The sequence below is a fragment of the Lolium perenne genome, chromosome 7 (genome assembly GCF_019359855.2).
Source record: "Lolium perenne isolate Kyuss_39 chromosome 7, Kyuss_2.0, whole genome shotgun sequence".
NCBI lineage: Eukaryota > Viridiplantae > Streptophyta > Magnoliopsida > Poales > Poaceae > Lolium > Lolium perenne.
The window spans coordinates 134,791,547-134,804,252 of NC_067250.2; the positions used below are offsets into that span (position 1 = coordinate 134,791,547).

The 12,706-nt window shown below is 51.2% G+C and overlaps 2 protein-coding genes across 2 annotated transcripts; one reads left to right on the top strand and one right to left on the bottom strand.

Annotated features, from left to right (window-relative positions):
- Positions 1–550: 550 nt before the first annotated feature.
- Positions 551–2,414, bottom strand: LOC127304030 (coniferyl alcohol acyltransferase-like). Its single transcript, XM_071824054.1, has 2 exons — positions 2,339–2,414; positions 551–2,227 (listed from the first exon to the last, which is right to left on the bottom strand). The coding sequence occupies exons 1-2, from the start codon at positions 2,412–2,414 to the stop codon at positions 852–854; spliced, it is 1,452 nt and encodes a 483-aa protein (XP_071680155.1). The 3' UTR covers positions 551–851.
- Positions 2,415–6,839: 4,425 nt separating this feature from the next.
- Positions 6,840–10,506, top strand: LOC127301693 (pentatricopeptide repeat-containing protein At3g47530). Its single transcript, XM_051331962.1, has 2 exons — positions 6,840–9,980; positions 10,284–10,506. Exon 1 carries the CDS (start codon positions 6,877–6,879, stop codon positions 8,665–8,667), a length of 1,791 nt encoding a protein of 596 aa, XP_051187922.1. The 5' UTR covers positions 6,840–6,876; the 3' UTR covers positions 8,668–9,980; positions 10,284–10,506.
- Positions 10,507–12,706: the final 2,200 nt, after the last annotated feature.

Genomic DNA, 12,706 nt, shown 5'->3' on the forward strand with positions numbered 1-12,706 from the left:
GTTGTTGTTCCGTGTCAAACGCCACATGGGCCGCCCGCTCCTCCTCTGCCTCTTGCTCGGCGTCAGCCATGAACTTGGCATTCATGGCCGCGTCGATAACGTCGTCGGCACTATCCTCGTTCTCGTCGTCGAATTCCTCGATGTCGGAGTTAATGGTCGGGGGAGGTGGAGTCGACGGTGGAGACGGAGGTGGATGCGGAGTAGCGTGGCCGCCCCCTGCGCTGCTCATCATGGCAAAGTTGGTGGCTACGGCAGAGGTTGTGCGGTGGCCAGGGTTGAGGAGGGGATGAGGAGCGTCTCCGCGGACAGCCCGATCATTATACGTCAGGCCGCTAGGTGTGGGTACAAGCGCATTTTTCGATCGCGTGATCGCAAACGGTCGCTTTGGAGATGCCCTTCTGGCTTAGCTTGTAGAAAATTTCACTATTAGTGAGTAATAAAAGTTACTATTAATGAACAGTAAAAAAACTTTCTGTGGCACTAGCGCAGCAGCTCTCGCGCGCTCTCCGCCCGCGCTCCGTCCCCTCCCCATCCGCCGCAGCCACCGCACTCCTTACCTCGGCGTAGCCATCCTCACTTGCAGCTAAAAAATCTCAGTTGCAACTTCACTTGCAACTAAAAAAATCTAGTTACAACTCATATGGACGAATCAGGATGCAATCAACACGCACGGACTTAGTTCTCAGCAGCAAATCCCATTTCAATTCTGCAGTTTTTGTATTCACGTGTTCAAAATCCTTGCAAATCAGATCTGAAAATAGAGTATGCAAGAACCGCAGAATCTTTTTTGCAGAGAAGTTATTGCCGATTCGCTGGCATGCCAAACATTGTTCATGCATGTGTCCTGTGAATCAGAGCCGGCTGTGCTGACCCAGGCCGAGATGCTCCGCTGAGAGAGGCTTGAAGATGCGGTGCTTGTCGGAGTCGAATGCGGGGGCGAGCCTCGGCCACACAGACATGCCGATAAGCCAGCCGTTGCCTCCCGGGAGCGCGATGATCCGCATCAGGCCGCAGCATGGCCTCCCGCTGTTCACCGACGTCGGCATCACTAGGGCGGCGTGCCCGAAGCCGAAGTCGGTGTCGAAGTTGAACGACGTGAACGCGGACACGGCCAGTACCGGGCTGCCAAGCCCGACGGTGGCCCTCTCGACGTACTTGGCAGCCTTGTGCTCCTCCACCCAGTCCGTCAGCTCTTGGAAGTGCTCGCCCGTAGCCGTCGACTTGATCGACTCACGCACCATTGACGCGACGTCCGGAAGCGGCCGGCGCTGGATCGTATCCACACTTGCCTCCGCCACCGCGAACGTCGTGACGTTGCCGACGTAGTTGCGCATCGCAGCTGCCTCGTACCCCACCGCCGTGAGACGCCGTCGCCCGTCCACCCACCAGCCCATGCGGCATCTCTCGTCGGACTCGCCCACAACGGTGGCAAAGACCTTCCACAAGTACGCAGACACCGCCTCGAGGCGTGTCGCGCCGCGCTCGCCTGCGGCCGCATCTTCCCGGCTCGCCTGCGCCTGCAGCGTAGCGACGTCCCGCAGGTCGACGTAGTACGTGCGACGGACGAAGGAGCTCTCGTTCGTGAGAGCGTTGACGAGATGCTCGCTCTCCGACGGCATGAACAGCTCCCTGACCGAAGAGCCGTACGACGGCGTGGCGCGCGGACGGAACACGGAGCGGTCGTGGTTCGGGGTCGCGGTGGCGGGAATCGTCCCGGAGCGCACGAGCTGGGACCACGCGTTGGCCACTAGGCACCCTGAATACCCGTCCACGAGCGCGTGGTTGCTGCCCCACGCCACGGCGAACCCGCCGCAGGCGAACGACACCAGCTGCACCGACAGCGCAATGTCGGCGCCGTACTGGACGGGGACGCCGGTCCGCGCCAGCGATGCTCCCAGATCGCCGTAGTCCAGGCTCGCCAGAGCCACGTCGACCTCGCCGACAACGAGCTCGGCGCCCTGGTTGTTGCAGTGCACCTCCGGGCGCCCTGAGCGTGGGTTGGCGACGATGCGACCGGTCAGGAGGAGGAAGTGGTCGAGCAGGGAAGGCAGCTTGGCCTCGAAGGTTGTGACCACATCGCCGAAGCCGCCGGCGGAGGGCTTGCGGTAGGCGCAGAAGAGCGATCCCGGGACACTCCTTGGTAGCAGATCGAGGTTGGAGACGGCGAGGACGCGTGGTGCGAACTGCGACTGTGACAGAGGGGCCGGACGCCTTAACGATGCGCCGGCTTAAGACTCGGACACGGTGATCGTCGTTGGCCATCTCTGGTTTCGTATGATGGTTTGCTCTGCATGAGCTTGTGACTATCTCTGGGTACTACCACGTATATATACAATACATTCCTCTGCCTTAATGTTGCATATATAGTCTCCCACCACGTTTCCAATAGCATAGTCAACCAACGAAAGTTGCATCACATAATCACCATTTCCAGATGCGGGTGGGCTGGAACAGGCTGGGCATTTGGTTTAACCTGAAATTCGGGTCCTTTTTGGAGTAGGGCTTCAGTAATTTAGGCTTTCAGAAATTGCCGCAGAAATTACATTCTCTTCTTGAGAGCAGTTACTTCCGAACGGGTACAACGAGAGAGAAGAACAAGAAGGTCATCTCTAGGTGGGTACGGTTTCCATCTCCACCGATGATGCCGCCCCGTCTCCGATGGTCCTCAGGCCTTGGAGGTGTGGCGGATTCTAGTCCCCTGCCGGCTGAAGGGTTTCCATTTCTTGTTTTAGGTTTTTTTCCGTATGGTGAGGCGGTGGTTGTTGGGTAATGTGGTAGAACACAAAATTTCAACCTATCGTATGAAACCCAAGATCTCTATGAAGATGCAAATAGATTTGATCTTTATCTTTACCAACAAACAAAGCGTAGAGAAGATGTTGGTGAAGACCATTGATGCAGATTCCCGCATCTAGGATTATACCTCCTGACCGCAAAATTATCCCTCCCGTTCAAGCATCGAGAGAACGATCCTCCTGTCGGCATCCACATGTACAAAGCCACTGATCTAGCACAACTTCACCATCTAGAAAGAAGATATATCAAAGACTAGAGAGATGGAGTAGCCTTGCGGTGGAGAGAGAGAGAGAGGGTGCAAACCTTTATGCACACAAGGTGTGTTTGGAGGGCTGCCTCTCCTCTGGCGAAGGGAGAGCCTGACTTGACGGGTGGGCTAGACTAGGCTGTTGATGAATTTGGTAAATAGTGATGGTTTTATGCTAACAACCTCAAAAACGAGGTAAGGATACATGAATCGGAGAAGCATGATAGGAGACTGATTATTGATATAGCCTTTGATGATAATACAAAGAGAGCTATTTTTCAGAACTCCAAAGGCCTCCTCGTGGGGAGCCAGTAATCAATTCATTGCATATGTTGATAGATGTTGACACGGTGGAACTAGTTGCATTGCAACATGGCCTTAAGATCGCCTTGCACATGGGATGATATTGTGTATTTGTGTTATTGTTAATTCTGATAGCATGACAATCGTGGAGGCAATAAACAAAGATGATGATATTTTGGGCCCGATAGCTGCAACTTTGAATGAATGTGTCAATTGGGAAATGCACTTTGGTTCATAGAAGTATTTACTCTCATTGTGTGAATCCACATTTCAAAGTGTCAAAAAATTATAAACTAAATTTTTACATGTACATCTACACATTTTATGATGGTACACAATTTTTTTTAAAAAGAAAATAAATTATGTGGCTCCTGTAAAAAAGACAAATTTTGATGCTGTAACATGACTACCTATATCACATTTTTTTGTCTTTTCTGTACACACCACACAAAATGTTATTTTCCCACGGAAACTTGTGTAGGAACATAGAATGTCATGATATACACCAAAAGTTTTATATCAATTTTTTTGACATTTTTTAATTATTTTGTATAATAGAAGCATTTGGTCCTATGAGCCAAAACGCCACCTTCCGTGTCAATCTCGCTAAAGAGTTTGTAATAGCAACCATTGATATAGATATGCAAACAGGTCACTAATCCTCTAACTTATTTTCGTGCAAAAAAATAAACTAACTTTAATAATATTATTAGAAGAAATAGTAGTTTATTTGCATCAATAATTTGATCACTGTCCAAGAAAACCGAATGAGGCAGCTGATGAACTAGCTAGTCAAGCCAATCGGATCCAACTACTTTTCTTAGTGCATCTTCAACGGGTGACGTAAATCGGACGTTAAAATCGATTATGTTTTTTTACATCGGTTTGTAGACACAAAAATGGTTATTTTTACCGCGCGGTCTGTTTGCGTCTGGATGTGCCTTCAATCGCTCGACACATATTATTTTTCCAACAATTTTTCCATTCAACTGAAAAGCATAATGTACATACGAAATAAAGAAAAACAAGAAGAAACAAGGCCCCTAGACTACTTGTTGTCCCTCGGGGCGGTTGATGGCTTGGCCCAGCCGTTGCTTCCCTCCTTCCTCAGCTTCTCCGCTGCTCCATCCATCGCGCAGTCGCTAGAGCTCAGTGGGTCGCCGCGTCCTCCAGTAGCCGCTACCGCAGCGCCTCGTTTGCGTCATCCTCGGCCTTTTCAGCGTCTCGAAGGACGAGACTAAGGCCCTCTGCTCCGTCGCTTTCTCCTCTGGGTCAAGCCCGCTCCAGTCAAAGTTGTCGTCGTTGTCCGACTCCTCCTCTGTGGCTGCCGCCTCCCTGCGGTGTTGTTGTTCCGTGTCGAACACCGCGTGGGCCGTCCGCTCCTCCTCTGCCTCCTGCTCCGCGTCAGCCATGAACTTGGCGTTCATGGCCGCGCCGATAATGTCGTCGACACTATCCTCGTTCTCGTCGTCGAATTCCTCGGTGTCGGAGTTGTCGGTCGGGGGAGGTGGAGGAGGAGTAGTGTGGCCGCCCGGCGCTGCTCATCATGGCAAGGTTGGTGGCTACGGCGGAGGTTGTGTGACGACCAGGGTTGAGGAGGGGATGAGGTAGCCGAACGCGTTTGCGTCTCCACGGACAACTCGATCACTGTACGTCAGGCCGCTAGGGCGCATTTTTCGACTGCGTGGTCGCAAACGGCCGCTTTGGAGATAGCCCTTAGGGCATCTCCAGCGGCGCGCGACGCAAACGGCCGCTTTGGAGATAGCCCTTAGGGCATCTCCAGCGGCGCGACGCAAACGGACGTTGAGCGACCGTTTGCGTCCGCGGGACTGGAAATGCGTCTGGCACCCTCTCCAGCGGCGCGACGCAAAGTGACCGGGAATGCGGCAGGTTTGCGTCTCTGCGGACGTTCGGCGGACGCGGAAAGTGTCCGCTCGCTTCCCCACCGGGCCCGCCTGGCAGCGAATCTGCATCGAGGGCATCGCTTCAGGCGGTCAGCGCTTCCGCGTCTGCGCCGCAGCCTTCGCCATCGATGGCGTGGCTGCCTGTTCTGCACGCGCACTGGCGGGTGGCGGCTGGGCTTCTGCGCCGCCTTCAATGGCATCGTATCCCGCTCACGGCCGCCCTTAAAAGACCACTGGCCGCGTTCCTCCTTCCCCCACACCTCCAGTCGCACCACCACCACCGCAGCGCCATGGGGAAGAAGAACGACTTCGAGACCTCCGGCAGCGGCAGCAAGAGGGTGCCGCTCCCCGTCACGCTGGGGAGGCTCATGCACGGCAAATGGTTGCCGTGCGAGGCCTGGTCCGGCGTGCAACTGCCTGGCGGCTGGCGGCTCAGCTGCCGCCGGGTGCCCATCCCTCCCGTCCTTGCGCGCGAGCCTGATCGGACCGCGGAGATCCGGCGAAGGAGGCGGTACCTGCCGCCGACCTCCGCGCCAATCCGGCGTACGCCGTCGACTCCGACACCTAGCGTACGTATCTGACAACCGAGACGGATAAGAGAAGAAGGACGGGCTTCATGGGCGACAAGGATTTCCCCTTCGGTGATGCACCGCCGACTCGTCCACGAAGACAGGAGGCGCCGAGGCGTCGTCAGCAGGCGGCGACGCGCGCGCAGCACAACGACGCCGCCGCCGCCTACGCCGCCTACGATGACGACGACTACATCGAGGCGCTCGCGTACCAGAACGAGGAGGTGAAGGACGACAGCGACGACTACGTCGCGGCCGTCTTCCACGAATGGCAGCAGGCCGTGGCGGAGGGCCGCGTTTTCGAGTTCCCGGAGAACATGACGGACGACGAGATGGCGAAGCTCGGCCTCCTCGTCTCCGAGAACGACGCGACTGTGCAGCCGCCGCTGCCCCGCTACGCCACCGGCGTCATGCCGCCGGGCCTGTCGGAGGATGAAGCCCTTCGACTGGCACTACAGGACTCGGCGGCGCCACAACTGCAGCCCTGGGCGCCTCCTCCACCGCCGCCACAACCGCAACCCTGGGAGCCTCCTCCACCGCCGCCCAACCATATCCCTGGCAGCCTCCACCGCTGCCACAGCCGCAGATCTGGGCGCCTCCACCGCCGCAGCCCTGGGCGCCTCCTCCACCTCCAGCACCGCAGGCGCGCCCGGTGTACGCTCCCCCGGATGACAACTGGTCGTGGGTGATACCGGAGCTCATCGTGCTCGATAGCGACGAGGAGCAGCAGTAGGCGTTAGGGTTTTTTTTCATGTTTTAACTATGTAAATTATGTTTCATGTATTTAAAAAAAGTTTCGGTAAAAAAAAATGCGTCGTGCCGCTGGAGCCACCCGACGCAAATGGACGCACGGTCGATTTCGACCATTTCGGCCGACCCAAACGGACGCGCGCGGACGCTAAAATGTGTCGCCCCACCTACGCCTTAGCTTGTAGAAAATTTCACTATTAGTGAGTAATAAAAATTACTATTACTGAACAGTAAACAAACTTTCTGCTTGTATTCATTCGTCCAAGGGAATCCAAGTACGCCGTCACTCCCGCACTCCCGGCGTGCCATGGCACTGGCGCAGCAGCTCTCGCGCGCTCTCCGCCCGCGCTCCGTCCCCTCTCCCTCTCCCTCCGCCGCAGCCACCGCACTCCTCACCTCGGCGTCGCCTCTCCCGTCGCGCCATTTCCTCCAGCTCCACGCGCACCTGCTCCGCACCGGGGTTCTCCTCCTCGACCACACCGCAGCCTCCGCCTTCCTTTCCCTCGCAGCAGCCTCCCTCCCCTCCCTTCGCGCGCTCGCCGTCCTCCACCACCATCTCACCCCGGCGTCCGTCCCTTCCACCTTCTGCTGCAACTCCATCCTCCGCTCCCTCCCAGAGTCCGACGCCCTCACCTTCCTCCGCCGCATGCGCGCCCTCGGCCGCCGCGGGAACGCCTTCTCCCTAGCTATCCTCCTCAAACCCTCCTGCACTCTACCGCACGCGCGCCAGCTGCACGCCAACGCGGTGGCCGAGGGGCACCTCGGGGACGCCCTTCTCGCCACCTCCCTCATGCGGTCCTACGCTACCTGCGGTGCCGGGGAGAGCGCGCGTCAGGTGTTCGATGAAATGCCGATCAAGGACACGGTCGCATGGAACGTTCTCATCACCTGCTACGCGAGGAACAAGAGGACAAAAGATACACTGAAGCTGTTCGACGAGATGAGGAGAAGCGAGAGCGAGGCGGAGCCAGATGACGTCACCTGCATCCTGCTCCTCCAGGCATGCACGAGCCTGGGCGCGCTCGATTTCGGGGAGCAGGTCTGGGAGTACGCGACGGAGCGTGGTTATGGGGGCGAGCTGAAGGTGCGCAACTCGCTGATCACCATGTACACGAGGTGCGGGTGTGTCGAGAAGGCGTACGAGGTATTCTGCGGAACCCCTCGGAAAACTGTGGTCACATGGAGTGCTATGATCTCAGGACTGGCAGCAAATGGCTTCGGGGAAGAGGCTATATCCGCGTTTGAGGAGATGAGTAAATCAGGTGTCGCTCCGGACGCGCAGACTTTTACTGGCGTGCTCTCTGCGTGTAGCCATAGTGGGTTGGTTGATGAGGGTTTCAGGTTTTTTGACATGATGCGCTATGAGTATCAGATGTTGCCAAATGTTCGACACTATGGGTGCGTCGTTGACCTAATGGGCCGTGCTGGCTTGCTTGATGAGGCATACACGCTTGTGGTGAAAGAGATAAGGGTTGCGCCAGATGCAACGATTTGGCGAACTCTTCTTGGTGCATGCCGAATTCATGGTCATGTTGACCTTGGAGAGAAAGTCATCACTCATTTAATTGAACTGAAAGCACAGCAAGCTGGGGATTATGTTCTACTGCTGAATACCTATGCAACCGTTGGGGATTGGACAAAGGTAGCAGATGTCAGGAAGTTGATGAAGGAGAATGGGATCCAAACTACTCCTGGCTGCACAACAGTAGAGCTTAACGGTGAGCTCCATGAGTTTGTTGCAGATGATGATTCACATCCAAGAAAGGCAGAGATTTACAGAAAGCTCGATGAGATAAACACACATTTAAGAATAGCTGGTTATGTTCCAAATGTGTCATCTGAGCTGCATGATTTGGATTCAGAGGGGAAGGGATGTGCCCTCACCTATCACAGTGAAAAGCTGGCAATCGCTTTTGCTCTTCTTGTCATGCCACAACGTAGACCAATAAGACTGGCAAAGAACCTTCGTGTTTGTGTAGACTGCCACAATTTCACCAAGGTATTTTCTAGTGTTTATAATCGACTAGTGATTGTAAGAGACAGAACTCGATTCCATCATTTCCAGGGAGGGAAGTGTTCATGCAATGATTATTGGTAGACTATCATTGCTTCTCTGTTGCATTTGGATGTCAGCAACCTCTAAAACTGAAACTGACAATCTTGATACCGAATACACTTGATGACATACAGTGTGATGCCAAAAAGTTTTCAGATGTGATTTGACAATTCACAGGCATTCTGCTATCAAGGGCATACAGACCTGATTCCAGCGGGGAAAAATGACTATGTGAGATAAGTTCATCTATGTTGAATGCAGCCACATCTGGTCATCTGTATGCAGGGTCTTCAGTAATCATATCCTCCATGCCAGCAGTTCAAGGACCATTGAAATTATATGTATCTGAACGGTATATTGGTGAAATGCAAGGTGCACAATTACAGCCATCTAAAAAATTTGGGGCATGGTTTACTGATCCCTCATAATTTCAACAACACCACAACCACAAGTATGCTCCTGCATTTTCCTCGAGGGCAAACTGGAACGTGAATATTTTGCTTTCATTGGGAAGTCATCCAAGAGCTAGCACCACACCGATGGTTGGCTAGCCAGCCTGGGTTCAAAACCCATAATTGTGTCTCTATTACCTCCTAGGTATCCATCATATGGATTTTTTTTTTGTTGCGAAAGATCATATATTTGGCTTTGATTGACCATATTATTCATCTAGCATTATATGTTCAGAACTGATTAAATTTACTGTTTCCAATGTTGCTTTCAGTTCTCCAGTGTACACATGACAAATGGTAAGTGTAGTGTATCTGCTCAAAATCCTAACATAGTAAATTATATGTTATGCTTCTGATTCGAATCTTGTAAGTTGTAACACAGATGTATTTAGTGAAATTATTAGATTAGAATTGGTATCTCTGAAATCAGATACTCTTTTGCCCTTGTATGACATTCTATTAGTTTGCCAAAACATCTTATATTAGGGAACAGAGGAAGTACTCCTTAGGGGAATCAATTCATCACCTCTACATTTGCTTCCTGAGCAAGTGAATTTATTATGTGCAGAGGTTGGCTTGTAAGCATTTATCTATTTATCCTACGTATGTGGTTAGTTTTGAAATTTCTACATATTTCCCTAGATTGACTAACCATTAGTAACGCAGCAACTTGTACCTTCTCTTGTTTATGCTCCTGTATTTCCTTGTGAATCAAAGAGGCCTGATTATTTGTTGGCATAACGGAAACATAATGAAAATTCTACTATCTTCTTTGTTCATACTAGGTCATCTTGTCCTTGGCTGAACAGGATTTCCTATGATGAGCTGACTTTCGGTAGCAGCAGCTCGCAGAACCCGTTCATTGATGTGATGCCCGATCACTTCGCAATCAGATAGCAGGAGGTGCATTCCCACTGGCACAATTTATTTTTTCATTCCTTGGCATGCCTGTAGTGAATTATATAGCATTTTTTTTTTGCCGGGAAGTGAAACTACATATTTTCTTTGTTCATACTAGGAAGTAGGAATTGTGGGTCATGTCCAGGCAACCCTGCTGTTTTGCAAACATGATGACTGTTTCCTGCCCCGTTTCCTTTGATGTTTGAAGTCTGAACACCACCGGCTCAAAGTCTGAACGCAAATCTATTCAGTGATTGGCATGTTGTTGTGACACGTATATGTTTCATCTTGTCATCTCTGATGCAGGCATCTACGATCTGTACTGGAATATCCCTTATAGGTTCCTCTGATGTGTCACGAACTTCTACCCACCAGTGACCAGTCCTTCCTCGATTCAAACATGTATCCTTTGTTTATGTTAATCAAAAGGAAAAAAAAATCGCCCCTGATGTTCTTCAGCACGTCAATAATTTCAGTTGAGCTGTATCGTATCTTGATCAAGCTGATTTAATGCAATTTTTCTGGCTAAGTGGCTGTTGCCCTCGGATTATGGAACACTAGGAATCTCAGCAGAAGGTGCCGTATTTTCCTCCATGTCGTGATCTGAGGAAGTTCTCACTTCACCTAATGCAGTTTCTAATTTTAGACAGTTAGCTCGTGTATTTGAACAATGTTAGAATTTGGTAGCAACAACTGATAGTTTAGTTCGGGGAGTTACTTTAAGCATAGATAAGAAGATGCAAGAAGCAAATGTCACATCCGATATCCGCGTCGATCGTTTCCTCAACAACCCCTTTGAGAACCCGTGCAGAAACAAAAGGCTTGGCTTCTCACTCCCAAGACATAAAACGAGCTGGCTAACCAAGCTGCAAACATTACTTTCTTTTTGCAAACATTACTTTGTTGGTTGCTATTATTAGGTTCATCAATTGAGATACATGTTTGGTGCCCGCTTTCGTTCGTAGAGATACATGTTTGGTTCCCGTGTGGTTGGACTAGGACGACAGCCGACCACGTTATACTGCTACTCAGGGATAGCTGCCGCGCTTTGCTAGTCATCCGATCATGTCTTAGGGCATCTCTTACCTGCGGGGCCCATTTTAAACATGAAAAGTGACCGTTTGCGTTTGTTTGGGTCGGGCCGTGGGTATGAAATTGATCTCGTTGCCTCATATGTATGTTTGGGTCGGGTTAGCCCAATGGCCTGACACATTTTGCCTGCCTAGGCTGAATATTGTTTTTTTTTTCAACCAAATTCACCAAAAAAACTAGATACATGAGACAAAGTGGCCATACAAATAGTAAAAATAGTGGTTCAGAATACGGCTAATTTAGTCAATCACAAAGTGCACATAAATATTAGTTAATCAAGTTGCAGAAGGGCATAAGTTTGAATGAAATGAAGCAAAATAGGATAGATGTGGACGGGCACATTATGTTCGTAGATGATGGCTCGCTTCTTCTCGAACCATGATCTTTGATCCGGATCCATGATGCTCAAGTCGGCGAACATGATCCGGTTATGCTCCACAAGCAACTTGGCTCCGACCTCCATCCTTTGACCTCTATGGCATGTTTGGTGAGGTTGATGAAGTTAGCGGCGGTGGCATACTTCTCCCGGCGCTGCTTCTCGTCCCTCTTGTTTAGGGCCTCTTATGTCTCGGCCATCATCGTCTTCAAGGTCTCGCTCAACACAAGGACTGAAGCATCGCGCTTCAGATTGGTCTTTGTGGACTTGTGGCCTCTTGGTCGGAATGGAAGGGCATTTTGGCCCGGGGCTTCATCTTTGCCATCAACGGCCACTACCACACCGGCTCCGCCATTCTGGACGCTGATCTTTTAGGCCGCATAGCCTAGATTCAACTTTAGAGCGTTCTTGACCGCATGCCACAATGGACCATGTGGTATCCCTTGCCCCACGATGCCTTGAAGAACCCCAAGGCCATAGACCTTGGTGACATGCCAAGGCATTTACACTGCACGAACGAAGCTGTTCGGGCCCTTATCATATCGACAATGACAATGCCGATCACTTTGCGTGAAATGACATGATCGATCGCGGTGCAAAACTTGTTTGTCTCTTGTTGGATTTACGCCCACCTCTTTTGGAGGGATAGTTGGCCACGGTTACTACGAATCTGGAATGGAGCTAGTTTTTGGCGTTCAGAGAACTCTTGGGTGACCTTCCTCCAATACGCATGGTATTTTTGCTTGGCACCACATATAGGATCTTGGCTAATGGATCCAAGAATTTTAGAGCACAACTGTTGAAAGTGCATGGAGCCCCCATATGTGGCTTTGGTAATTAATGACAATACATATGGAATAATGTTTACATTGAGTTATATTTGTAGAAGTTGTCCATAGGCAATGCTTGAACCATATGTTGACTTCAAGGTTGCAATATGAAGAAATGAGGTGCAAGTTCAAGATGAGCCAACTCGAAGAGATCATATGGTTGAAGCTTTCCATTCAATGGTGTTCATGGATATGTGAAGATGCACCGAAGAAAAAGCTCTCCAATAGTGGAGTATGGGGGAACAATCCGCAAGACTTCATCAAGCAAGCACACTCAAGAAAGGCATTCCATCTTGTTGCGGTCAAGATCGTCATCATCAAGCTCAAGTGAAATGCGCAAGGTTAAGGTTTGGTATTTATGGGGTTTCTTTAGTACCGGTTTTGCGGTTTAGTTGGGAGACCTGGTTATATGTTAGTTGCCGCACTATCAA

Coding starts and splice junctions, on each gene's coding strand:
- LOC127304030 (XM_071824054.1), bottom strand. CDS start 2,414: ATGCAACTTTCGTTGGTTGACTATGCTATTGGAAACGTGGTGGGAGAC. Junction 2,228..2,338: donor CAACATTAAGGCAGAGGAAT/GTATTGTATATA, acceptor CCGAGTCTTAAG/CCGGCGCATCGTTAAGGCGT.
- LOC127301693 (XM_051331962.1), top strand. CDS start 6,877: ATGGCACTGGCGCAGCAGCTCTCGCGCGCTCTCCGCCCGCGCTCCGTC.